The sequence below is a fragment of the Mirounga leonina genome, unplaced genomic scaffold (assembly GCF_011800145.1).
Source record: "Mirounga leonina isolate KUSES-001 unplaced genomic scaffold, KU_Mleo_1.0 Mir_91, whole genome shotgun sequence".
Lineage (NCBI taxonomy): Eukaryota > Metazoa > Chordata > Mammalia > Carnivora > Phocidae > Mirounga > Mirounga leonina.
The window spans coordinates 42,984,139-43,011,635 of NW_023270839.1; the positions used below are offsets into that span (position 1 = coordinate 42,984,139).

At 45.4% G+C, this 27,497-nt stretch overlaps 1 protein-coding gene across 1 annotated transcript in view; it reads left to right on the forward strand.

Annotated features, from left to right (window-relative positions):
- NOX5 (NADPH oxidase 5) overlaps positions 1 to 27,497 on the forward strand; it is a 106,381-nt gene that overhangs the window by 61,946 nt on the left and 16,938 nt on the right. Inside the window, 9 exon segments of the mRNA XM_034994621.1 lie at positions 14,860 to 15,234; positions 18,705 to 18,828; positions 20,673 to 20,823; positions 24,059 to 24,140; positions 25,147 to 25,200; positions 25,202 to 25,339; positions 25,341 to 25,396; positions 26,265 to 26,480; positions 26,483 to 26,517. Of these exon segments, the coding sequence (XP_034850512.1) occupies positions 15,185 to 15,234; positions 18,705 to 18,828; positions 20,673 to 20,823; positions 24,059 to 24,140; positions 25,147 to 25,200; positions 25,202 to 25,339; positions 25,341 to 25,396; positions 26,265 to 26,480; positions 26,483 to 26,517 (906 nt within the window). The 5' untranslated portion in view covers positions 14,860 to 15,184.

Consider the following 27,497-nt stretch of genomic DNA (forward strand, 5'->3'; position numbering starts at 1 on the left):
GCTAGAACTTGTTTGAGGATACCGTTGCTCAAATTCATTCCCCAGAAGCAGATGCTGAGATGTGAACTTGTAAGCAAATCATTTATTAAGCTCGCAGGGAACACCGGTAAGTGGATTGGGAAGCAGAACAGGGAAGGGGGGAAGCCAAGCCAGAGCAGCCTGAGACAAAAGACCTCACCTGTCTCCTGTGTATGCCACCCAAACCCACAGGGGGAGTCCAAAGTGTAAGTGACACCTCAGATGTCCCATCCCGGGGCCAGGGAGCTGGGCTGTCATGCTGCCCAGCCCATCACCCACTGGGAGAGGAGGAGGATGTTGGCTCCCAAGCAAGCCCAGCATTCTTGGCTTTAGCAGTTTTCCCAGAAGAGGTGAGGGTGCCTCTGTGGAATATGGATGGGGACACAGAAATGCTGAAAAGCAATGTGAGTGGAGCACCAACACTATCCACTATAAGCCAGCGTCTCCTCAAATCCTAGCAAGCCCAGGGCTTGGTGGAGAGAGACAATGGAAAGGCAACCTCATTTGGAGGCAAGTTGGGGCTTGGAGCCCAGACACCCCCATCTTCACTATTACATGATTCTTTCACTTGGCTGCGTTCTTTCTGTCCACAGAGTAAAGCAGGCCTGCCTGACATATCTGACAAATTCTTTTGCTCTTCACAGTACAGACTTTCAGAAAGATAATTTTTCAAGAAGTGGCACGACTTCCATTTTCATTTGGCTAGTGATTTCATCACACTACTCCTATATTCTGCTGGAAACGTAGGGGGTGTCAGCCTGTGGGGGCTGCAGGTGAGAGGGTGGGGGGGAGTGTGCGGGGAGATCAGCACTTAGGAGGAGAGTCAGCTGACTGGTTCCACAGGCAGGAGCCCATGCTGCCCAAACAGAACTGAGTGTGGGGACTGGGAGTGTGTGGGATGTGTGGCTGCTGGAGATCAGTCAGTCCATGGCCTCATTTTACAGATGGGGAAACTGAGGCCCAGAAAGGTGAGGCCTCTTGCTTCTTTAGCTTACATTTACTGAGCACATCTCTGTGCCAGGGCTTGAACTAGAGCTAGGAATAGAGGGCAAGGGTGCAGGAGACTCCGACCTTGATCATTATCACTTTTTTCCTTGAAATAATTCTAGATTCCCAGGAAGCTGCCAAAGGTCCCGTGTATCCTTCACCCAGTTTCCCCCACTAGTAACATCATAAGTAAAACCACAGGGTAATATTAAAACCAAGAAGTTGATATTGGTACAACCCCACAGACGTTGTTCACATCTCACCAGTGTTGACATGGGCTATTCATCTGTGTGTGTGTGTGTGGGGGGGGGGTTGTGTACTGTCATCACATGCATAGATTTGCCTGTCACCACAATCGAGGTACAGAGGGTTCCATCACCACAAAGGAGCTCCCTGGGCGTCCCCTTCATCGTTGTGTCCTACCTTCCGTTCCTAACCCTTGGCCACAGCTAAACTGCCTTCCCTTTCAGACATTGCCTTTGGGGGGGTTCAGCCCGGGAGGGAGGGAGATTCAGATTCCAAATCTTGGTAATACATGGAATATTATGTGTAAATATATGTAAATCTAATTGCCTGTATAAATAGAGAAATGAAATTATACCATGACGTCCAGGGTGCAGTTAATATAACATTCCTGAGGGTGTCTAAATCAAAGTAAATCCATTGAAATGGGACTGGAAATGGGATGCTTTTAGCCAGTCGAAGGAATGTGGTGTGCCTGCAGGCAGCTCTGTGATCGTCTGTCCTGTGTAAGTACACAAACAAAAGGCCACGAATGCTCTCACCCCTGGAAAGTGAGACCGGGGGCTGAGGAGGAAGGGGGATTCCTTTTTCCCTGTGCACTCTCTTGTGCTGTTCCAGTTTTCACTATGTGCATGCCTTGCTTTTATTAAAAGGAATTAAGTCCTGTTTGGATGCTCCTCAAGCCAGGTTGAACAGAAATTCTGTATCGTCATCTCCTTGCTTTCTCGTCTCCCCTGGGTTTGCCAAAGGTCCCCTTGGGACTTAGCAGGCTGAAAAGTTGCCATGGCAGCGATTGCTCCTGGTGATACAATATACAGGCCTGGCCTTCTCAGCCCAGCAGCATCCTCACACCAATCTGGGTCCCGCGTGTTTCAAAGATGCCTCTAGAAACACTTGTGTGTGAGCCAGCCAGCAGGGCTATTTCAGGAGGACACTATGTTCCATGCACAAGCATTTTGCAGTCTGAGACATGTTCTGCTGATGCTAAAAACACCTTTAGCTTCTGCCTTGGGGCACCAAGTCCCTCTTCTCCTCCCCTGCGGTAATCTGGTTTATCTGCTGCCTCCATTGCTTTCTAAACACCAAGTCTTGTTCAGAGGCCGACCTTGGGCAGCCAATTCTTACACCAGGCCCCATCACCCACTCAACTTCCTTGCTCACACCCAGAAACAGGAAGGATTGTTTATGGCTTCTAAGGAAAGCCCTTGTTTACTGGAGGAGGAAAATCAGACTATCCTCCAAGGGAGGGGCTCCAGATGGCTTGTCTTCTTTCCTGATGAAGTCAACAAAAGCAAATGACATAAATGGATTTCTCAAAGATGGGAATGAAGAAGTAGAGACTGAGTATAGGCAACTTGTTCAGGAAGTTTTGCTAATTAAGGAGAAATTGGGCAATCGCCAGAGGCCTCAAATGGGTAAGACAGTAGGGCTCCAGGGCATAAGTGGATGACCCATGGTCTTCTCTGGGGTTTGTCCACATCTTAGTGTCCTTCCCTGACCTTTCCTCCAGCAAGCAGGGAAAATCCATGGGCTACAGACTCAGGACTTAAAATCAGGGCCAAGAAGGAATAAGCAATCTGCCATAGGGATAGAGTGAAAACATGTCATACCTTTGATTGAAAGAATGTAGAAAAATGAACTTTATTCTCCCCCCCAAAAAAAACCCAACCAGTTGTGAGCATGACTATATAAAAGAAGCTCAGTGTCCCCTCCACAGGAAAATATGCCCCAATTCATTCAAGAAGTGAGGAAAAAAGGAGTTCACGATTTTCCTTCCATGAAGACGTTTCACTTCTCCACTAATCAGGCAAAGGCAGATCAAAACTGCAAAGTATCCTTTTTAACCTGATGGACAAGTATTTTAAAGAATAATCCCTAGTATTCACAAGTGTTTGGTGAAAGAGGCATTCTCTGAAAACATGGGTGGGAGAGAAAACTGGTTCAAGATTCGGGGAAAGCAATTTGGCTTTATTAAAGGGCTTCAGAAAGTTTATACGTTTTACCCCCAGCAATTCCTCTTTTGGGAATCCAATTGAGAGAAACCACTGGAAGTTTGGACAAAGATTGAATCACAAGATTTCTCAGAAACCTGTTTACAGTAATGGAATAAATGTAGGAAAATCAAATGTCCAGACATAGAGCACCAGCTTACAACATTCGGACACATTCATATTTAATAATATGAGAAATGCTTAGTATATGTTGGTAAGTGGGGGAAAAAGCTACAGAATTATTTCAAGTGAGTGATTCCATGCTATCTTAGAGATTGCACATTCACTCTCCAACTCTGTCTAGTTTAAAAATTAACCTATCGATTCAGTTATTTTTAAATTGTAATAATTTAATAATATTATTCTCCATATTTTTTTAAAGATTTTATTTATTTATTTAACAGAGAGACACAGCGAGAGAGGGAACACAGCAGGGGGAGTGGGAGAGGGAGAAGCAGGCTTCCCACTGAGCAGGGAGCCCGATGTGGGGCTCGATCCCAGGACCCTGGGATCATGACCTGAGCCAAAGGCAGACACTTAAAGACTGAGCCACCCAGGCGCCCCCATTCTCCATATTTCTAACTGGGTTTTCTTCACACCAGCTGAAACTAGTTTCCTTTCCTTTCTGCCCATTTTTATTTCTCAATTTTTTTTTAATGGGTGTTTTTCTTTCCTTTCTCTCTTTAAAGACTCTACATATGCTTACAGAATGAATTCTCCCTATTATTGGTTTGATTGGCTATCTGCTTAGCATTCATTCTTTTTGGGTTTTGGGGCATACCAGCTTGTTGGCTCACCTTGAATGGTGTGTGTGTGTGTGTGTGTGTGTGTGTTCATGCTCTTTCTCTAAAAGTTTCATGGTTGTTTCCATCCAGCTTCTTGGGCCGCGCAATTCAACGCTGGTCTTGGGGGCTTGGGGCTCCCATCCATGGAGATCTGAGGACATTGTGAGTGCAGTCCCCAAACTGCAGTTGGCCTGGTCCAGCCCTGGGTGAGGAGGTTATGTCAACTCCTCTTTTTCTCCTACGTACAAAATATAAGTCAGTCCCAGGCTTTTTTCAGCCCTGTCCCATAATCAGGGCTCCCTCAGCCCAAGGCTCACATCCTTTCCCAGGAGCACAGTTCTTAGAAGCTGCACCCAGAGCTGAGCAGGACTAGAGCTTCCATTCGACAGGCACTGTGTGTTTCTGTTTCATCACTGGTCAACAGAGATGTTTATCTTATTTTTGATAGCAGCTGGTCTTTTAAATTTTTATCTTTATGTATTTACTTTTTTTCAAATTTTTATTTAAATACTAGTTAGTTAACACACAGTGCAATATTGGTTTCCGGAGAATTCAATGGTTCATCACTTACATATAACACCCATCACCCATCTAGCCCATCCCCCCCCCACCTCCCTCCATCAACCTCAGTTTGTTCTCTATTGTTAAGAGTCTCTTATGGTTTCTTTCTCTCTCTCTCTCTTTCTCCCCCTCCCATATGTTCATCTGTTTTGTTTCTTAAATTCCACATATGAGTGAAATCATCTGGTGTTTGTCTTTCTCTGACTGACTTACTTCGCTTAGCATCATACCCTCTAGCTCCAACCACATCTTTGCAAATGGCAAGATTTCATTCTTTTTTTTTTTAACATTTCTTAAAAAAAATTTTTTTTTTTAGATTTTATTTATTTATTCATGAGAGACAGGGAGAGAGAGAGAGAGAGAGGCAGAAGCAGGCTCCCCACCGAGCAGGGAGCCCGATGCGGGACTTGATCCCAGGACCCCGGGATCATGACCTGAGCCCAAAGCAGACGCCCAACCATCCGAGCCACCCAGGCGCCCAAGATTTCATTCTTTTTAATGGCTGAGTAATATTCCATTGTATATATATATACCACCTCTTCTTTATCTATTCATCAGTCAATGGAATTTGGGCTCTTTCCATAGTTTGACTATTTTTGATAATGCTTCTATAAACATCAGGGTGTATGTACTCCTTCAAATCTGTATTTTCGTATCCTTTGGGTAAATACCTAGTAGTGTAATTGCTGGATTATAAGGTAGTTCTATATGTAACTTTTTGAGGAACCTCCATACTGTTTTTCAGAGTGGCTGCACCAGTTTGCATTCCCACCAACAGTGCTTGAAGGTTCCCCTTTCTCTGCATCCTCACCAACACTGGTTGTTTCCTGTGTTGTCAATTTTAGCCATTCTGACAGATGTGAGGTGGTATCTCATCGTGGTTTTGATTTGTATTTTCCTAATGATGAGCGATGTTAAGCATCTTTTCATGTGTCTGTTAGCCATCTGGATGTCTTCTTTGGAAAAATGTGTATTCCTGTCTTCTGCCGTTTCTTAACTGGATTGTTTGTTTTTTGGGTGGTGAGTTGGATAAGTTCTTTATACATTTTGGATACCCTTTATCAGATATGTCATTTGCAAATATCTTCTCCCATTCCATAGGCTGCCTTTTAGTTTTGTTGATTGCCTCACTGTGCAGAAGCTTTTTATCTTGATGAAGTCCCAACAGTTCATTTTGCTTTTGTTTCCCTTGCCTCCATTGATGTGTCTAGTAAGAAGTTGCTACAGCTGAGGTCAAAGAGGTTACTGCCTGTGTTCTCCTCTAGGGTCTTGATGGTTTTCTCTTTCACATTTAGGTCTTTCATCTATTTTGTATTTATCTGTGTATAGTATAAGAAAGTGGTCCAGTTTCATCTGCATGTGGCCGTCCAGTTTTCTCAATGCCATTTGTTGAAGAGACTGTTTTTTTTCCATTGGATATTCTTTCCTGCCTCATCAAAGATTATTTGACCATGTAGTTGTGGGTCCATTTCTGGGTTTTCTATTCTGTTCCACTGATCTATATGTCTGCTTTTGTGCCAATACCATACTGTCTTGATCACTACAGCTTTGTAATATAACTTGAAGTCCAGAAATGTGATGCCTCCAGCTTTGCTTTTCTTTTTCAGAATTACTTTGGCTATTCGGGGTCTTTTGTGGTTCCATACAAATTTTAGGATTATTTGTTCTAGTTCTGTGAAAAATGCTGTTGGTATTTTGATAGGGATTGCTTTAAATCTGTAGATTGCTTTGGGTGGTATAGACATTTTAACAATATTTGTTCTTCCAATCCATGAGCATGAAATGTCTTTCCGTTTCTTTGTGTCCTCTTCAATTTCGTTCATCAGTGTTTTATAGTTATCAGAGTACAGATCTTTTACCTCTTTGGTTAGGTTTATTCCTAGTATATTATGGTTTTTGGTGCAATTGTAGATGAGATCGATTCCTTGATTTCTTTTTTTGCTGCTTCGTTATTGGTGTATAGACATGCAACAGATTTCTGTACATTTATTTTTATATCCTGGGACTTTGCTGAATTCATGTATCAGTCCTAACAATTTTTTGGTGGAGTCTTTTGGGTTTTCTATATATACTATCATGCTGTCTGCAAATAGTGAAAGTTTGATTTCTTTCTTGCTGATTTGGGTGCTTTTTATTTTTTCGTTGTCTGACTGTTGAGGCTAAGACTTCCAGTACTATGTTAAATAGTAATGGTGAGAGTGGACATCCCTGTCTTATTCCTGACCATTGGAGGAGAAGGTCTCAGTTTTTCCCCATTGAGGAAAATATTAACTTGGGTCTTTTCAGGTGCCTGGGTGGCTCAGTTGGTTAAGCATCTGCCTTTGGCTTAGGTCATGATCCCAGATTCTGGGATGGAGTCCTGCATCAGGCTCCCTGCTCAGTGGGGAGTCTGCTTCTCCCTCTCCCTCTGCCCCTCCTCCCTGCTAGTGTTCTCTCTCTCAAATAAATAAATAAAATCTTAAAAAAAAAACCAAACAACTGTGGGTCTTTCGTATATGGCCTTTGCCATGTTGAGGTATGTCTATCTATACCTACTTTGTTGAGGATTTTTATCAAGAATGGATGCTGTATTTTGTCCAACACTTTTTCTGCATCTGTTGAGAGAATCATTTGGTTCTTATTCTTTATTAACGTGGTGTATCATGTTGATTGATTTGCAAATATTGAACCACCCCTGCAGCCTAGGAATAAATCCCACTTGATCATGGTAAGTCTTCTAATGTACTGTTGGATTCAATTTGCTAGTATCTGGTTGAGAATTTTTACATCATCGGGGATATTGGCCTGTAATTCTTTTTAGTGGAGTCTTTGTCTGGTTTTGGAATCAAAGTAATGCTGGCCTTGTAGATGCTGTTTGGGAGCTTTCCTCCCATTTCTGTTTTTTGGAACAATTTGAGAAGACTAGGTATTAACTCTTCTTTAAATGTCTGGTAAAATCCCCCTGGGAAGCCATCTGGCCCTGGACTTTTGTTTGTTGGGAGATTTTTGATTATTGATTCTATTTCTTTGCTGGTTATCAGTCTATTCAAGTTTTCTATTTCTTCCTGTTTTGGTTTTGGTAGTTTGTATATTTCTAGGACTTTGTCCATTTCTTCCAGATTGCCCAGATTTTAACATATAATTTTTCATAATATTCTCTTATAATTGTTTGTATTTCTGTGGTGTTGGTTGTGATTTCTCCTCTCTCTTTGTGATTTTATTTATTTGGGTCCTTTCTCTTTTCTTTTTGATAAGTCTGGCTAGGGGTTTATCAGTTTTATTAATCCTTTCAAAGAACCAGCTCTTAGTTTTGTTGATCTGTTCTACTGTTTTGTTTGTTTGTTTCTATATCATTTATTTCTGCTCTAATCTTTATTATTTCCCTTCTTCTGCTGGCTTTAGGCTTTATTTGCTGTTCCTTTCCTAGCTCCCTTAGGTGTAAGGTTAATTTGTATATTTGAGACTTTTCTTGCTTCTTGAGGTAGGCCTGTATTGTTATATACTTCCCTCTTAGGACCACCTTTGCTGCATCCCAAAGGTTCTGGACTGTTGTGTTTTCATTTTCATTTGTTTCCATGTACTTTTTTATTTCTTCTTTAATTTCTTGGTTAACCCAATCATTCTTTAGTAGGATGTTCTTTAACCTCCATAGATTTGTGGTCTTTCCAATTTTTTTCTTGTGGTTAATTTCAAGTTTCATAGTATTATGGCCAGAAATATGCATGGTATGATCTCAGTCTTTTTGTACTTGTTGAGGTCTGATTTGTGACCTAGTATGTATTCTATTCTGGAGAATATTCCATGTGCACTCAAAAAGAATGTGTATTCTGCTGCTTTAGGATGAAATGTTCTGAATATATCTGTTAAGTCTATCTGGTCCAGTGTGTCATTCAAATCCATTGTTTCCTTGCTAATTTTCTGCTTAGATGATCTATCCATTGCTGTAAGTAGGGTGTTAAAGTCCCCTACTATTATTATAATATCAATGAATTTCGATATGTTTGTTATCAATTGATTCATATATTTTGGTGCTCCCAAGTTGGGGGCATAAGTATTTACAATTGTTAGATCTTCTTGATGGATAGACCCTTAATTATGATATAATGTCCTTCTTCAGGACAATGTTACAGTCTTTGATTTAAACTCTAATTTGTCTGATGTAAGTATAGCTACCCTGGCTTTCTTTTTTTTTTTTTTTTAAAGATTTTTATTGATTTATTTGACAGAGAGAGACACAGCGAGAGAGGGAACACAAGCAGGGGGAGTAGAAGAGGGAGAAGCAGGCTTCCCGCAGAGCAGGGAGCCCGATGTGGGACTCAATCCCACGACCCTGGGATCATGACCTGAGCCGAAGGCAGACGCCCAACGACTGAGCCACCCAGGCGCCCCTACCCTGGCTTTGTTTTGACATCCATTAGCATGAGAGATGGTTCTCCATTTCCTCACTTTCAATCTGCAGTTGTCTTTAGGTCTAAAATTAGTCTCTTTCAGGCAGCATATAAATAGGTCTTGTTTTTTTTTTATCCATTCGGATACCCTATGTCTTTTGATTGGAGGATTTAGTCCATTTACATTCAGAGTGCTTATTGAAAGATATGAATTTAGCGCCACTGTGTTATCTGTAGGGTTGGTGTTTCTGGTGGTGTTCTCTGTTCCTTTCTAGTCTTTGTTGCTTTTGGTCTTTTTACCCCAGTCAGAATCGCCTTTAGCATTTCTTGCAGGGCTGGTTTAGTGGTCATGAACTCCTTTAATTTCGTTTGTCTGGGAAACTCTTTATCTCTCCTTCTATTCTGAATGACAGTCTTGCTGAATAAAGTATTCTTGGCTGCATATTTTTCCCATTCAGAACAGTGAATATATCATGCCACTCTCTTCCAGCAGCTTGCCAAATTTCTGTGGACAGATCTGCTGTGAACCTGATCTGTCTTCCCTTATAGGTTAAGGACTTTTTTTTCCCTCACAGCTTTCAGGATTCTTTCATTGTCTGTGTATTTTGTGAATTTGGCTATGATATGTCTTGGTGATGGCTGGCTTTTGTTTAATTTAATGGGACTTCTCTGTACCTTTGCATTTTAATGCCCGTTTCCTTCCCCAAATTAGGGAAGTTTTCAGCTATAATTTGTTCAAATGAACCTTCTGCCCCTTTTTCTCTCTCTTCATCTTCTGGGCCTCCTATGATATGATTGTTAATATGCCTTAAGTAGTCGCTAAGTTCCCTAAGTCTACATTCATGATCCAATAGTTTTCTTTCCCTCTTCTTCTCAGCTTTATCATTTTCCATAATTTTATCTTCTATATCACTAAAGTGTTCCTCTGCTTCATCCATCCTCATTGTCATGGCATCCATTTGGATTTGCATCTCAGTTATAGCATTATAAATTTTGGCTTGACTAGATTGGATTCTCTAGTGTCTTCTTTGCTTTTCTCAAGCCCAGCTAGTATCCTTATAATTGTTGTTTTCAATTCTAATTGAGACATCTTACTTATATCTCTATTGATTAAATCCCTAGCTGTTACTTCTTCCTGTTCTTTCTTTTGGGGTGAATTTCTCCATCTTGTCATTTTGTCCAGGAGAAGGAAAGAAAGAAAGAAAGATAGATAGATAGAAAGAAAGAAAGATAGATAGATAGAAAGAAAGAAAGAAAGATAGAAAGAAAGAAAGAAAGAAAGAAAAAAGGAAGGAAGGAAGGAAGAATTTAAATCGTAGGTGGTGTTTTGGTCTGCTCGATAAAAGAAGCTAAATCCAAATAATAAAAAATTTTTAAAAATTAAAGAAAATAAAAAATATTTTTTTAAAAAAAGAAAGAAAGCTAGATCATAGGTGGTGTTTTAGTCTGCTTGTTAAAGGAGCTAGATCCAAAAAATATAAAAAATAATACAAATAAAAATAAAATACAAAATAAATTAATTAAATTAAATTTAAAATAATAATAAAAATAAAAAGGAAGCTAGATCCTATTGGCTCTAGAGCTGAGGTTTTGCAGCACTCTGCGTTTGGCAGACTTGGTGTGGGCAAGGGGTTGTGCTGGTTGTCTGGGGGCGGGGCCTGTTGTGCTAAATCTCAGGTGGACTTGCACCAGTGGAGATGTGCCTGCACAGTGCAGGAGGGCATGGCTTGGTGTAAGCGGCTCAGGCCTCCATTGGCTGGTGCTGTGTTGCCCACTGAAGTCCATCAGTGCTGAGGGGCAGGATAAATATGGTGGTATCCAGGCCCTCTCCTCCCGTAGTGAGGAGTTTGCACTCACCACCCTTCAGAAAGCCCTCATAGAAGAGCACACAATCACCTCTTCTGTGTCCCCGGCTTCCGTCAGATCCCTGCCTTCACCCTGCCTGTGTCTGAGCTGTCTGCCTGCCAGGCAGCCAACACTCCTGTGTTCTATCTCAGGCCTGACTGGGTTCCAGAACTCCAAATTTTAGAGATCGGTGCAAGCACCGATCCCTTGGGGGAGGTCTTGCTGCACTGGGGCCACCTACCGGTTTGTCCCAGAAATTGGCCTCGAGTCCTATGCTAGTGAATGTGGCAGCTCAATGGCCCCCACCAGGTCCCTCACCCCTGGAGAGGTTGAGCCCCCTCTCCCAAATGCACTCCAAGCAGAGGAACTGCCTCTCTCCATGTGACCCAGAGGATCCTCAGACCGTGCTGTCTATTCCCGGGTCTCCACCTTCCTTCACCAGAGCAGTGCCTTAAATCTTTAAACGTATTTTATCTTTCATTGCTTTGTGTATGGTACAGATGAGGGGTCCTCAAAGAGTGAACTTCAGGCCATCTTAACCAGAAGCCCCAAATTGCAGCTTCTTACTTTTCTGACTCTGGCTTGTGGGTATGAAGGAAGTAACATTAGCATTCATACCCACCTTTTTCTGATTGTGGATCTTGGCCTCCCTACTCCATTTTCAGTTTTCCCCAGGAATTTCTCCCAGTGGGCATTTGATATCACATGTGCTCACAAGCCAGCCTGCTCAAATCCAGCCACTCAAATCCAGGTGCTCCCAGAGATGTTTACCACGTGGCAGCCATTTAAGGACAACTCCTCTCACTGCTCAGCAGCTGATGTCCTCCAAAAATTCAAGACCCCTGAGCCCAAATGGTATCAGAACCACCCGAATTCCCTGCAAAAGTGGAGAGAACGTCTCCTGTCTTTTCAGAGAGCTCAGACCAGAGTTCAAGGGTAGAGCTGAAGAACAGTCCCATATTTTCCTCCTCCTCTTTCCAGGGGCCATCCCAAGCCTTTTCTGCAAGGCTGTTGACCCAGAAAAGAGGCTGAGCTAAAATAAAGACAAAAGCATTTATTTGTGTTCTCAGAACTGAGAATTCTGGGGAAACAGATGTAAGCAGCAACCCAAACTGCCCTCCCAGGGAAAAAAAGTCAAGAAATTTTTTTTTTTAAAGATTTTATTTATTTATTTGACAGCGAAAGAGAGTGAGAGAGGGGACACAAGCAGGGGGAGCGGGAGAGGGAGAAGAGGCTTCCCGCTGAGCAGGGAGCCTGATGCGGGGGCTCCATCCCAGGACCCTGGGATCATGATCTGAGCTGAAGGCAGACGCTTAACCGACTGAGCCACCCAGGCACCCCAAGAAATTTTTAAAGACAAAAGGGAATGCTTTTATATGTTGTTTACAAAGAATTTTGATTGGTTTGGGGGGCAGAAAACAAGACTTGGCTGAGTATAATTGGTTGCTAACGCTCTCACTAAGCTAAGTCTCTTACTGTAGCAAGTTGCAGGTGTTCAGGTGGAATCCTTAGAATATTTGCAGTTTGGCCAGGTTCAGAAGTTCGTGGTTCCACCTGTTGAAATGTCCAGGAGGCCCAGCTTCTTTATGGCCTCCCAGCTCCATGAGAGGAGACATAGGTGAAACCCCTTGACATAAGGAAAACCATTCCATTTTACCTTTCAAAAGGCAAACCAGCCCATGCCAGCAGGTTCATCAGGAACTACTCCCCTCCGAATCCCATGCTGGGCCACCTTCTGCATGTGACTAGAAAGGAACACTTCATTGTAGCAGAGATTTTATCTGGATGAGTAGATTGCAGTGATTTTAAAAATCTTTTTTGTGCTTTTATATATTTTCCTATAATTAATGTTTATAAGTCTTGTAATCATGCAAAAATGTTGATGGGGGGAAAAGTATACTTCCCAAATGTTGGTTAGAAGAAAGCCGTGTTCAAAAATGCATATTCACAGTGTTTATCATCCTCCTTCTAAAAATTCGCATTTTGTCCATATACTAGGAGATAAACTGGACTTTCATCTGTCAGAACTTTGGCAAGTACTTGATCACGTTGCTCCTTTGCTTTATATGTTTTACTGGCTCCCCAGCAATCAGGGCAGGGGCCTCGCTCTTTAGCTCACCTCATACTAGACCCTCCTGCTCCTGGTTCTAGTTCTGCTTTCAAGCTTGTCCTTCCCCATGTCATTGTTTAGTTAGACCTGAACTACTCATAGCTTCCTGAACGCTGAATGCGTTCACATCTCCATGCCTTTGTGTTTGATCTTCTCGTTGCTCCCAATGTCCTTTCTGCTTTCTACCTGGCAAACTCCTATCCACACTCTAAAACCCATCTCAGATCAGTCACCCCCACTGGGAAATCCTCCTGATGCTCTCTTCTGTATCTGCCTTGATCACGCTGGACTATTTTACTCATCTCTGTATACCCTGACTGTGCATGGCACATGGTGTTTCATAAATACTTGTCAAATGGAGGCATGTTTATTCATTCCACAAATGTGTATGGAGTGTTCCCTATGTACTGAGCACCGTGCTAGTTTTCTGGGATTCAAAATTAATGAGCCAGAGACCTTGCCTTTCGGAGCTCACAGTCCAGTGGGGTAGACAGAGAATCATGCACAGATAACCACAATGACAATAGGACACAGGCAGCTCTGTCTCACCTCTTCTTCTTCCTTCTCTTCCTTAACTGGTCACAAGTTGAAAGCATAATTCATCTTTTCTTTGCTTATTTCTTCCAAAGAATTTTCCATTTCCTACATGTAGTTTCTGGAGTCACTTAATAGAAGTTTCTATTTCTCTCTTCCCTCTAGCATGAGGAACACTCTCCGAATAGTCAACGTAGCCCCCAAATTGCTGCTTCCCAAGCAAGTGAACACCCCATGACTGGGGTGTGCAAGTCAAGGTTGCCGACCACCAGGTCTGGTTGGGGTAGGGTGGAGGAGGGACTTAAGCTAAAAAAAAGGTTGGTTGAACTCTATGACCTTGAAGTTCTTTCCAGTCCTGATTTTAAGGAAAACACGTCAAACCTAAACCAAGATCATGGGGCTGAATTTCTCAAATGCTATCATCACAGCACAAACTCTGGGATAGTCACCCTTGAAAGAGAAACAGATGTTCTTTATCACCTCTGACGCCGTCTTAAATCATCTGGACCCAGTGAATTATGTCTCTTGCCAAGTCAGAATGGAGAATTTTCAGAGATCACCAGATCACCCTGGTTCTGCAGAGCCTTGGGACTCGCTCAGTGAGAACTGGCTGAGCCTGTGGGCAGAGGAGTATGGGTGACTGCAAAAGGGCATCAGGTGAGCCCCTGATGACTCTGGAGTCCAGACAGAACTACAATCCAAGGAGCCCTTGAAAGTACCCCACCAGGGGCCACATAATCGAAAAAATTTCTTCTACCAACTTGCCTGCTTTAAGACAAAACAAAACAGTTACTATTTCCCTCATTTTGGAAATTAGCAAGAGACATCTAAAATCACCCGTCGGGGGTCCGAATCTGCAACAGACGTCCAGGGTTATCAGCCTCGGCTGATGTCTTGCCAGGCAGGACAAAAAGCAAAAAGCACTTTGAATTTTAGTTGCAATGCGACCTTATCTAATCATCTGTATAATTTCTCTTAGATTTTTTGGCCAGTAGGGCTCACTGATCTCCCTCCCTCCCCAGGTCCCTTGAACTGGGAAACTCTTCACAGGACCGGTCCAATATATTTTACTCAATTCGTTGGGACTGAGCTTTGCTCCCCGTGTCGTTAAATGCACAGTCTCCAAAGTCAGCCCAACATGGCTGAATGCCTGCCAAGCCATCTGGACATTTTAGTCACCTTTCAGAGCCCCTCTTTCACCTTTGGTGCAGTGATGATAATAACACCCACCAAACAGGGCTGTGTTTTGTATTTAATTGAACACTCTGTGTAAAGTCCTTAACACAGTGCATGGCTCAGAATAAGTGCTTCAGCATTTCTGTTGGTAATCAATGTTATTGGGATTGATGAAGTTTCACTTGGCTCATTAAGGGCTGAGCAGAGCCTGCTCCGACTTGATGGTGATTTTTTTTTCACAGTCTATTTCTAGATTTCCTACCTGCTGGTCTCCTTGAAGGAGGGGAAATGGAAGGGGAAGGTATCCAGCTGGACGGAAGACAGCCAACATCTTTACAGTGAAATCCTTGCCCCACCCTTGCAGCAGGCTCCTTGTTGGCATTTCTCTGGACCAAGTCGGCCACTAGCCAGTACGTGGATGACTGAGGGGCTGTGGGTGTGAGCAGCTCTTTAGGAGAGTCAGGAAAAGGAGGAGCTGGGGTGAGGTGAACTGTGGGCTTCACAACACACGCTGCTGTACAGACCACAGCCTCTCTGGGACCTGTGGTCTAGAAGACAGGAGAAAGGATGAGCAGGCCAGAAGACCCAGCCCAGCCAGACCCTGAAAGCTGCAGAGGGTGAGTGGCTCATTTCTCTAGCTTTCCATGCCAGCAACAAGGGAAAGGCAAGGGTTCTTTGCCTTTGGTGGGGGAGCTACAAAGGATGACTGTCTGCCTGGGACAGAAGTCAGGAGACCTGAGCTCTGCTCTTGCCCGGTTACTAGCAAGCTGTGCAACCTTGGGCAAGTCACCTGACATCTCTGGGCCCGTTTTCACATCTGTAAAATCAGGAATTGGCCTAGGCAGAGTAATGACAATATCTAGCATTTGTACAGAGCTTGTCAGTTGCACTTTCCCAAATAGCATCTCATGTGATCCTCATAGCAGCCCCTGTTAGAGGGATGTTTGTTACATGTTGCAGATGAGCAAACCAGAGTGCAGTGGGGCCAGTGATCAGTTAGGGCAAAGCAAGCCTGGACCTAAACTCCTGGTCTCCTGAGGAAAATTCTGGCCTCTGCTGAGCACATTGTTCCCCCAGAGCTCTGAAATCTGAAGATTCCTAGCTCCTCGTCGAGGAATTCTCTCTCCTTCGGAGCTACCTTCTTTTTCCCGCCCATCCCACCCTCCCTTCTTCCTGCCGGCTGTTCCAGCCTCTTCTCCACCAGCTTCCCAGAATTTCTTCTTCTTCTGCAGGCCCGAAACACTAACATTTCCCAGAAGAGGGAAGTGCACACCAGATACCCTATCCCCACCTTCCCTGGGTTAGCATTTGCACGCAGCCTATTTCCCAGAGTTCTCTCTTCTTTGTGGAATGCCTTCCTGTGGGTCCCGAGAGGTAAAGTAAGTGGGGCTGTTTAACTTCTAGGTGAGAGCCTGGACCAGCCGGCATGGGTCGCCAACATCCAGGGTGCTCGTTAAATGTGCAGATTCCTGGGTCCCACCCCAAAGTTGGTGAGCCAGAGTGGGCATTTTAGCAAGCTCTCCCTGTCTCTTACAGGCAGGTATCACAGCTTGGGGGCTGCTAGTCTTCCAAGCACTGCACCATTGGACAGTGGGTGGTGGTTGACAGATTTCTTCCTAGTGAACTATCCTCGTATATCTGGAAGGAGTCCTTCCTGATAAAGGTGGATTATTATTTTTTGAAGTAAATTCCAGGATTTAACTTGGTTATATTCTAGTTCGAGTGTTGCCTCTCTACCAGTTACATTTGTCTAGAATTTTCCTTTTTTTGTATGCTATCTACATCAGGATTGGGTAATGCTAGCTTGGTCAAATTAAATTGGGAGTCTTACCATTATTTTTTTTACCATCGGAGATAGTTTGATACTGGGCCTAGTCTTTGAAGATTGGATAGGACTCAGCTACAAAAACAAGCTGGGGCTGACATTTCACTGCCTTTCTCATTTCTGAAATGATTTTCGGTCCGTTAAGATTGTTACGTCTTCTTGAAATCAACTCATTTCCCTGAATTCGCCAAACATTTGCACCAGACACTCATATGTCTGTAGTCCCTCCATTTTTATTGCCTTTCTCAATATTAATGTTGTATTTTTCCCATTTGTTTTCTTTAATCGTGCTTTTCTACATACACTTTTCAAAGACCCAACTTCTTTTTTCACTGTATTGAAGCATAATTGATAAACAATAAACTGCATACTTAAAATGAACAATTTGATGAGTTTTTAACATATGGATACATCTGCGAAGCCATCGCCATAATAAAAAATAAATGTATTATTTTGACCTTTTTTAGTTTTCTAGTTCCTGAATTTCGGATTTTATATTTAATGGTCTATCTTTAGATAGACGTGTGTATTTTATTATTTTTTCCTGGTTTCTTAAGTGGAAGTTAGCTTGTTTATTCTTAATTTTTATGTATAAACACAGTTGATTCTCATTATTCATGGCAATTCTGTCCTCTAAATTCATCGCAAACAACGAATTAGGGAATTCTGAGCCTTTGCTCCTCAGGAAAATACAGGGTTAGGTTCCTGCCAACATCTAGTCACAAAGTGTTTTTTATCAAACAGTCAATATATAATCTTGTTTTATGTGTGATTCTTTTAAAGACTCCTTTAAAAATATAAATTGTTGATTTGTTAACATAGAACTCATGGTCAACAGCACTAGGACTCATGTCTGAACAAAGCTTACCTAATACACCTATTTTTCCTGTAAGGCATATCCCAGCCTTTTTGTGCTTAGGAACACTAGTCAGCATTTCAACACCACTCTTGGGGCCATTTTAAACAGCAAAATCACTGGTACAGCGTGGGGACTATAATCAATGATATGGTAACAGTGTTGCCTGGTAACAGATGGTAGCTACACTTGCAATGAGCACAGCATAACTAGAGATACACCTGAAACTAACATAACATTGTGTGTCAACCACACTCAAAAAAAAATTTTTTTTTAAGAATGAAAAAAATAAAGAGCAAAACAACCAACAAAAAGCACAAAAATTCAAAACTTGCAGCACTCAGTAGATCATGCAAAGGACACTCGTTCTCAGTATGAAAGCTGAAACAAGAAGGCAGAGGGTCCCCTTATTCAACCTCAGCTGGGAACCTGTACATCAGGCAACTCAAACTGATCACTGCTTTGCTCATGTCCACAATGTCTGGGAAAATGCTGCAAGTATTGGATTGGGGGTTACTAACAAGTTTCAACAAACAGGTGAATTCGTGAATATGGAATCTACAAATAATGAGGATCAATTGTAGCTAAATCATTTAACGTTCTGTTGAACTCATGGGATACAGGCAAAGTCATTCTCTCAGAGAAAAGTTTATGGTAATAGATCCTATAAATCCTCCCTCACAGCTTCATTTTTGGTTTGTTGGGTTCTGATGCCACAGAAAGTGGCACTCATTTATCACTAACCTCTGTTCAGGTCATTGTGTAGTTAGCTCGTCTGGGAGGGTGTCAGTTTGCTGATACTCTTGGAACATCATAGAATATGCCCTGGACCCAGAGAGTCAAGACCCGAGGTCTGAGTCCTGGTGTGGCTTGTTCTAGAAGTGTTCAAGTAGAGGGTGGAGGCTCTGGGGCATGATGGAAAACACACTGGCCTTGGATTTGAACACTCTCTATTCATCTTCTCTGAATCTATTTCCTCCCTATAAAACGTCATGACCCACCAGGTTGTGACAGAGACCAAACGAAGTAGTGGGTGGGAAGTATTTGGAAAACAGTGAAGAGCTGTTTAAATGTGAGGTGGGGAATATTGTCATCATGTTAATAGCATTCCCAGAGTGTGCCACTCTCTGACTTCAGGGCCACAATTTGGGCTCCATCTCACTGGGACCCTATCATTCCAGAACCTAAAGAGACATGAGTCCAGGCTGACTGATGCCAGATGGAAGAAAGAGACAGGGAGTTAGGGACGTAAAGAAGAAGCAGTCTTGCGGAGGCTCCTCTCCCATGGGCAAAGCTGATCCAACCCATGGAAGGCCCGAGGCCCCGGTTAGAAAAAGGCACACGTCCTGGAACCACCAGGAGCCCTTGGCCACACCAAACCCGTAACCAGTCTCCTTTTCTTCCAGCGCCATGAGTACTGAGGAAGATGCCAAGTGGATTCAGTGGGTGACACACCAGTTTGAGACCATTGCGGGAAAAGACCGGGAGATCAACCTGCAAGAATTCAAAGCAGCCCTGAATGTGAACGAGGCAAGTGTCCACTCCGGAAGTGGGCCCTGCGTTCATAACGGAGGAGCTATCTGGCTCTCAGGGACACAGTACCTCACAAGGAGGGAAAGATCGCTCCCCGGGGGGTCCTCAGGGCTTCCGGCCCCATCTCTGAGCAGGATCCGAGCGTTTCAGTCTCTGTTCCTGATGCCCTCCCATCTCTCTGGTAGCCGTGCCTCCTGGGGTCTTCAAAACAACATGTAAAGTTGGGTATCAGGAGCTTGCCAGATCTTAAGAAATATTTTTGGGCTCATATTTTCCACCAGCCTCATGGGCAGAGTTGATGCTATGATGTCTGTAAGTCTCCTTCCAAGAAATAAGCTTCTCAATGATCTGTATCCATGAGACTCCCACCCCATTCCCAAACCCGCTCTCATTTCATAAGTTCTCTGCCCATTCCTGGAGGAGCCTGCATGCCCCACAAACAGGGGAGACATCCGCAGAGATATGGGGGTAGTGAGCCTGCAAATGTTAACTTCTCCCCACACGTTTTATGGGCTGGCATCTGGTGGTGGCCTGTGTCCTTGATAGGGGCGAGCCAATGAGCATTTGCATGTCCCTATTTGGATCAGAGGGCCCCTCACTTGGTGGTAGCAGGGAAACTGCTAAGAACTCAAAATGCCATGCCTCCTTCCATAGTAAACATGGGGAAGGAAAAAAAGACATTCTGCCTAACAATACATTACACTCTTTTTTTAAAAAAATATTTTATTTATTTATTTATTTGAGAGAGAGAGCACGAGCAGGGGGGATGGAGGGGGAGGGAGAGGCACACTTCCTGCTGAGCAGGGAGCCTGACTCGGGGCTTGATCCCAGGACTCTGGGATCATGACCTGAGCTGAAGGCAGACGCTTAACCCACCCAGGCCTCCCAATACATTACACTCTTAACAGGACGCTGTAAAATACCTTAAGATAGAGACCACTCAGGATGGTAGAGAGTGATAAAGGCATTAGCCAGGGATCCAGGGAAGAAAGAGGAGCCGAGGCAGGGGTGAGTGTCTACAGCAGACTTCGGCCCCCACTTCCTGCTTGTGAACTCCTCATGGTTTCTTTAGGTCATACATGAAGCCCTGCGAGCCCCTCTCCCTGCCTCGAGAGGAGCCTCTGGGGCCGGCATATCTGGGGCACTGACCCCGCCTGTCTTAATTTCTGTGCTGGGGGCCTAACACCAGGCCTGGCAAGTCGGGCGGGGCTGTGCAGGACATGATTGCTGAATGAATGGATGAATGGATGAATGGATGAATGAATGAATGAATGAGTGAACGAGTGAATAGAGTGAGTGAATAGAAGCTTAAGAATCAGCCGGAAGTGTAAGCGCAGGGACCCTAAACAATAAGTACAGGGACGATCCAGGTGCTCAAGTGCCATCTACCCTCTAAGACCTTCCTGGTTCACTTGTCCCTTGTGTTCACCCCAAGGGGAATGAGACAGGACCTGGGAGGAGCCTGCATTTTGCATGTTGAGGGGTCTGGACTGCAAGGCTGATGGGGGTGACGGGCATGTAGGGGACAGAGAGCCTGTACAAATGACCAAGCGTGAGGGGCCAGCAGGGGGCCTGAGGCCCAGACACAAGCCCAGCCTCACTGCTGGGATCTGAACCGTTCTTCCACGGAGTCCAAACTTGCTCTAGGCCAGCAGGAGGCGCCGGGCACACCGCCCCCTGGTGTGGCCAAACGGGCCCATCACACCCGGTGCGCAAGCACTGGGGGCCTGCGTGAGCCCCCCACCCCCACCCCACAGCGCATGCGCGCACACCCTGCAGGCCTTCAAAGCCCGGGCGCCGCGGCCACACTGTGCCCATCTCCCGCCCTTCTCTGGCCACAGTCCTTCTTTGCCGAGACATTCTTCACCCTGTTTGACCCCGATGGAGGTGGCACCGTCACCCTCCAGGAGCTGCTGGAGGCGCTGACCCTGCTCATCCACGGCAACCCCACGGACAAACTCCAGTTCCTCTTCCAGGTGTACGGCGTCGGCGGTAAGGGCTCGGGAGGGACGGGCGGGCGGGGGGCGGGGCGGCCTCAGTGGGAGGGGCAAGGGGATCCGCCCACCTCGGGGCGGGTTTTCTCCAGACCAGGCGATGGCTCCGCCCCCCCGTGTGCCCCCACCGTCTCTCTGTCTGACCGCTGCCTCCCTCTGTGGAGACGTGGGAGAAGGGGCCGCTCTGGCCCAGGAGACAAATGCCCTTGATTCGATCTCCAGAAGCCTGAACTTCTTTTGAAAGTTTGAAAAAAGAAATTGCTTTATTTTTTTCCTTATTATAACATATGTCTACTGAGAACATTTTAGACAATAGAGAATGGTTTAAAGAAGAAAGCCAAAATCACCCAGAACAGTTTTCTTTTTTTTTTTAAGATTTTATTTATTTATTTGAGAGAGAGAGACTGAGAGAGAGAGAGCATGAGAAGGGGGAGGGTCGGGAGGGTCAGAGGACGAAGCAGACTCCCTGCCGAGCAGGGAGCCCGATGCGGGACTCGATCCCGGGACTCCAGGATCATGACCTGAGCCGAAGGCAGTCGCTTAACCGACTGAGCCACCCAGGCGCCCCCCACACATTTTTTTTTAAATGGGATTACACCATATGTACTGCCTTTTCTTGCTAAACAATATAAACACTTGTTCGTGTAAGACTATATTGCTTTCTAACCTCATTTTTACTGCAGCAAAATATACATAACATTAAATTTACCACTTTAACCGTTTTTTTAAGCGTCAGTGTAACAGCATTAAGTGCATTCACATTGTTGGGCAACCATCACCACCATCCACCCACAGAACTTTTTCATCTTTCCAAACTGAAACGCTATACCCACTCAACACTAGCTCCTCTTCTCAACACCAGCTCCTATTCTGCCCTCCCCAGCTCCTGGCAACCACTCTCTCCTTTCTGTCTCTAAGAATTTGACTACTCTAGGTATCTCATATGAGTGGAATCATGTAATACTTGAACTTTTGTATCTGGCTTATTTCGCTTAGCATAATGTCTTTAAGGTTCACCATGTCGTACCATGCGACAGGATTTAATTCTTTTTTAAGGCTGGACAATATTTCATTGTATGATACCACATTTTGTTTATCCATCCATCTGTCAGTGGACATTTGGGTTGTTTCCACCTCCTGACGACTGCGGATAATGCTGCTATGAACACAAGTGTGGGTCTTTGGAACCCTGCTTTCCATTCTTCGGGGTAAATACCCAGATGTGGAATTGCTGGATCATATGGTAGTTCTATTTTTAATCATTCGAGGAATGCCCTATTCTTCCACAAGGTTATACCATTTTCCCTTCCCACCAGCAACGCATAGGGTTCCAGTTTCTCCACATTCTTGCCAAGACTTGTTATTTCTGTTTCTCTTTTTTAATAGTAGCCCCCTACTCAGTCGGTTAAATGTCTGCTTTCGGCTCAGGTCATAATCCCAGGGTCCTGAGATCAAGCCCCACATTGGGCTCCCTGCTCAGCAGGGAGTCTGCTTCTCGCTCTGACCCTCCCCCTCTGGTCATGCTCTTTCTCTTGCTTTCTCTCTCTCTTTCAAATAAATACGTAAAATCTTAAAAAAAAAAAAATAGTAGCCACCTTAGTGTGTATGAAGTGGTAACTCAGTGTGTTTACAGCATCACTTTCTGTGACCGTGTCCGATTCCACCCTTTGTACGTATGTGACCCTGTGTCCCATGCAGCACAGCCTAGGAGTTCAGATCTCTGACCGGGAGGTCAGGCTGCCAAAGTTCAGCTCCACCACTTATTAATAATCACGGAGCCTCGGGCAAGTCACTTAACTTCTTTGTGCCTCAGTTTCTCTACCTCTCATATGTGAATAATGGTTATAATAACAGTCTACACTCATGAGGCTGATAGGATTAAATTAGTTAGCTTATGTAGACTCAGAACAGTGCCCAGCACACCTTTATAAGTGTTAGCTGTTATTTATTACTGGTTATTCAAACCCCATTACCAAAATGGAGAATTTCATTGTCTCCCCATTCCCACCACTTTCTTTTCTTTTCTGTTCTGTTCTTTTCCTTTCTTTCTTTTTTCTTTTGCATTAAAAATGACACTGCTATGAATGTCCTGCTTTTAAATCTTTGGCAACTGTGGGGCATCAAGCATCTCTGAGGCCCTGGAGTCATCAGAGGAAGGAGGACTCCAGTTGGAAAGAGGCATCCAGTGAGACTGGGATGATGGGTGAGGCCAGACTGGACAGGCCTTGGTGGCCAAGGTTTGGTCTCAGTACAATTAACCATGGGGAGCCACTGAAGAGTGTTGAGCAGAGAGGTCACTGGGCTGGATTTGCATCCTGAAAAGCTCAACCTAGCTGCAGGCCTGCTCCCGGGCAGGGCCCTCTGTCCTATGGGGTTTCTTTAGCTACCAGTCCCACCTGACTCAATCTACCCAGACCTCATTCCTGGAACCCACTTCCCAAATTGGCCCCCTTCCCCTAGTACACAGGTAGTTGGCCACACCTGCTTCCTGAACATCTTTCTCAGACCCCCCCCCCCCCCCCAGTCTCCATGGGACAGTCCTTACTGACTGCTTCCTGACCACCAAGCTTTGCTCACTCCTGAGAGGCTGGTTTGTGACAGGAAAAAGAGCACACTCACCTTCTCCTTGCAGGCAGTGGTGGGGAGGAAGGCAGGACAGGGCAGGTGGAAGGAGATTTGTAGTTTTATGGCAGGAACCAGAGGGCATTCCCTTCCAGTGGCTTCTGTTTTCTCTGAGAGCCAGGCGGGGAGTGGATGCACATGGAGGTGAGAAGTGGTCCTTGCAGGCAGTAGGAGAGTGACCTCACAAGAGAAGCAGGAGAAAGTTGCCGGGCAAGTTGAAGGCCTTGCTGTGGCTGGGGATCAAAGCTTCCTGCTGTCTTGACAGCTTTTCTTCAAGAATGTTCTATCAGCTGCCCTGGTGCAGGAAGGGAAAGAACAGGTGGCTAGATTCACTCAGGGATGGGATACATTTAGGTCACTGGAATAGAAGGACAGGAGGACAAGGAAGAGGAATGTGTGTATGAGAATAATAGTGAAGGGGGACCCTGGATTTGAAACTAGCCAAGGAGTGAATAAAGCTTGTTGGATGAGAGGGTGTGAAGGCAGCAGGGGAGGAACACTAGATGCAGTTAGAAACCTGTTGCATGGTGGCTCTTGACTGGGAAAGCTGAAGGACAGGAGGCGTGACTGGAGAGTGGTACATTAGACTCTGCACTGTCATGTGATTACAGACTTTGGCTTGGGCCTTTATGATGATCAAAATACCAATAAGACTTTCCATTTATATGCAGCTACCTTCTTCCAGATACTGCAGTAAGTGCTTTATAATTGTTATCCTTGAACCAGTTCTGAAAGGGAGGAATTATTCCCATTTTGTAGATGAGCAAAGGAAGGTTCGCCGCTCCGAAGGACTTACAGCCCATCATCACAGTTAGTAAGGGGCAGAAACATGAAGCTACCTCATGTGTGTCTCCCTCCAAATCAGGCCAAGAGCTCATTAATCATGGGCCCTGCTGCTCATGCAGAGTGGAAAAATATACAGAAAAAAATGGCCCAAATCTCATCTTGTTGGGTAGATTTGGCTTCCTTGACCCATCACACCTTTAGTCACTCATGTTCACATAAGACCACATGACTGGACTTGGGGGCTCAGCTCTGACCTCTCAGGACAACATGGAAAAGCAAGATCTGCTACAAGTTAGAGAACAACAGGGAACTTTCCCTCACCACCAACCCCTGTACAATTTGCCTCTGGATAATTGAGGCTCTGGGCATTTGCTCCTTACAGATTAAGCAAGTGTATCTTCTCTCCCGCCTCCCCTCCCCCCTTTTTTTGGAGAGAGAGAGAGAGCTCCAGTGGGGAGAGGGGCAGAGGGAGAGGGAGGGAGAAGGAGGGAGAGAATCTCAAGCAGGCTCCAAGCTCAGCGCGGGCCCAACAAGGGGCTCGATCCTAAGATCATGACCTAAGCCAAAATCAAGAGTCAGATGCTTAACTGATATAGCCACCCAGGTGCCCCAAGCAAGTGTATCTTCTGTGCAGATGGTCTTAGAAGCTCAGTACTTAGAGAGGAGGCTGCAGATTCTGGAGAAAGGCATGTACTAAAGCTAAGATTCTCTATGCTTGGGGAGGAGTTTATCTCCACTGAGCTGGGCAGTAGGGAGCCATGGAAGGTTTCTGAGCTGGGGATGATATTATGTACTTTGATTGCCTGGTCTATACCCCGAAAGGGACTTGGTTGGCAGAAAACTGGAGGGGGGCGAATAGCGAAAGTTCACCACTTCATGCAGTCGTTGGGCACGGGGGAGTCTGTAGGTAGAGAGTGGGGTCCGGGGCAGGCCCTCCCTCGGCTTCATCCCCACTTGGGACAGGCAGCGATCGACGTGGATGAGCTGCGCACCGTGCTGCAGTCGTGCGTGCGCGAGAGCGCCATCTCGCGGCCGGACGAGAAGCTGGACCAGCTACTGGAGCTCTTGGGAGTCCGCCGACAGGACTGCAACCGCGCCATCACCTTCGATCCGGAACGAGCTGCAGCGCTTCCCCTCGGTCATGGAGAACCTGACCATCAGATGTGGCTCTGTCTCTGGCGTGGGCACTGCCCGTGTAGAGGTTAGATTCCAGGTGTGCAGAGTGGCCGGTAAGCTCCGGGGATCCCCCAGCCCCGCCTGCTTTCTCACTGGGGACAAAGGTCCGTTCTGCGGGGAGCTAGGGTCATGTCTCTGCTTTACAGTGTTTTTTCAGAATCAACTTCACAGTACTAAGCACCTACAGTGGGCTGGGCATTTTTACAAATATACCCGTGCATTTTATAGCAACGCCCAAAAGGAAATTAGTTACCTCACCCGAAGTAACTTACCTGGGATCACACAAATAATTAGCAGAGGCAGACATTTATTCAACTTGGTCGAGCAGGCACTGTTAATTTATAAGTAATTTATGCCAATAAACAAATGCATAAACTAGAGAAGTGCTAAACTGAACAGAGCTATGGAGGAAAATAAAATAGACGGGGTGTAACGACATGCTCAAGTTTGTCTGACTCCAAGCTCTGAAAAGGGCCGCTTTTGTAGTTCATTCTTTTTGTGTATTAGCTTACTTGTGGGTTATTTACCACAACATATCTCAGGTTTTTCCATCCTTTTCGATTGCCTTTCCCCCCCCTTCAGTTGGTAGGTAAGGGAAGTAATAGAAACAGTCGTGATTATGGCATCAGACAGATGGGAGTTCCATCTCGGCCTTGCCTAGCTGTGTGACTCTGAGCAAGTCGCTTGACCTCTCTGTTTCCTTCTAGAAAGGGAAGCCAGCTGCTTGCCGCGAGGCTCCAGAGAGTTGGTGGGTTACGGTGGGCGTGAGGTCTCTAGGGTCCCACTCGGGTGCTGCCCGCCACACCCCACGCGGATTGCCCCCCCACAGCCCGCCTGGCCCGTGCCTCTGAGCAGAACCCCTCTCTCGCAGCGCTACGCACTGGCTGAAGCCCCCCCCCCCCACCGCCCAGCCACGCTGGTGCCGTGCCCGCCCTCTGACCTCCGCCTTCTCCAACCACCGCAGCCACCTGCTCTGTCTGGCCGCCGACGTGGGCCTCCACATGCTGCTCTTCGCGCTGGCGGCCAGCGTGCACCGGGCCCCGGGCCCCAGTGTCATGGTGGCCAAGGGCTGCGCCAATGCCTCAACTTTGACTGTAGCTTTGTCGCGGTAGGAGTCCACGGGCACAATGCTGGGAAGCGGGCCGGGAGGGGGGGCATGCTGATGCAGGTTCCTCATAGCCCAAGGGACCCACACGTGGACACCCGGAGTGCCAGGGCAGAAGGGTACCTCAGCCGTCAGCTCCATCAATCAATACTCGGTGGACATTGAGGCCCAGAGAGGGGCAGTGACTTGTCCGTAGTCACACAGCCTGTAAAACACAGCCGGCAATTTTGTGCACTTACTATGTACAGTCACGGTGCTAAGCCCTTTCTATTTGATGTTCACAACAACCTGTGGTGGCCCCAGGGCAGGTGAGGTAGCTCCCGTGCAGGACTCCAAGCAGATAGAGAACACAGTAGGAGCCCTTGAATGCCAGGCTAATGAGTCAGAACTGATACTCTGGGCCAGGGAGTGAGGTCTCCAAGCATGTTTGATTGTGCATTGCTATAATTAAAATAAAACAGAAACAGAAAATGAAAAACCCTTCCAATGACCCAATATGTGCTCATTTACTTATAATGATATGCATGCCCTGTTACCATTATAGTACCGTATAAGGCAAGAGTCATCGTGAACGGTCAGGGATGTACATCTTTAGTTCAGATACTCTTCTTGATAATGTCAGCTTCTTATGTGGGTTTTATTTTTATCCTCAGAACTGGCTACATACCAAGAGTCAGAGACCCATAATTCATTTGCTTGGTCACTTGCTTTATTAACACTGCTTTCAATCAGCACTTTCTCCACAGGAAATCTTGTCTTTTCTGTGAGAGGTAGTTTAACTTGGTTAAAACCAGACAACGTCATCTGCAAGTCTACGTATCTGGGCACACATATATTGAAAGCAAATGAGCAAGGAGGGAGCCCTCGTCCAAAGCCCCTTTGGAAAACCCGGTCTTCCTCCAGGACACCTTGACAACTAGACATAACACGCACCCGTCTGACATACAGACTAAATGAGGGCACCGTGTCGACATGGATATTAA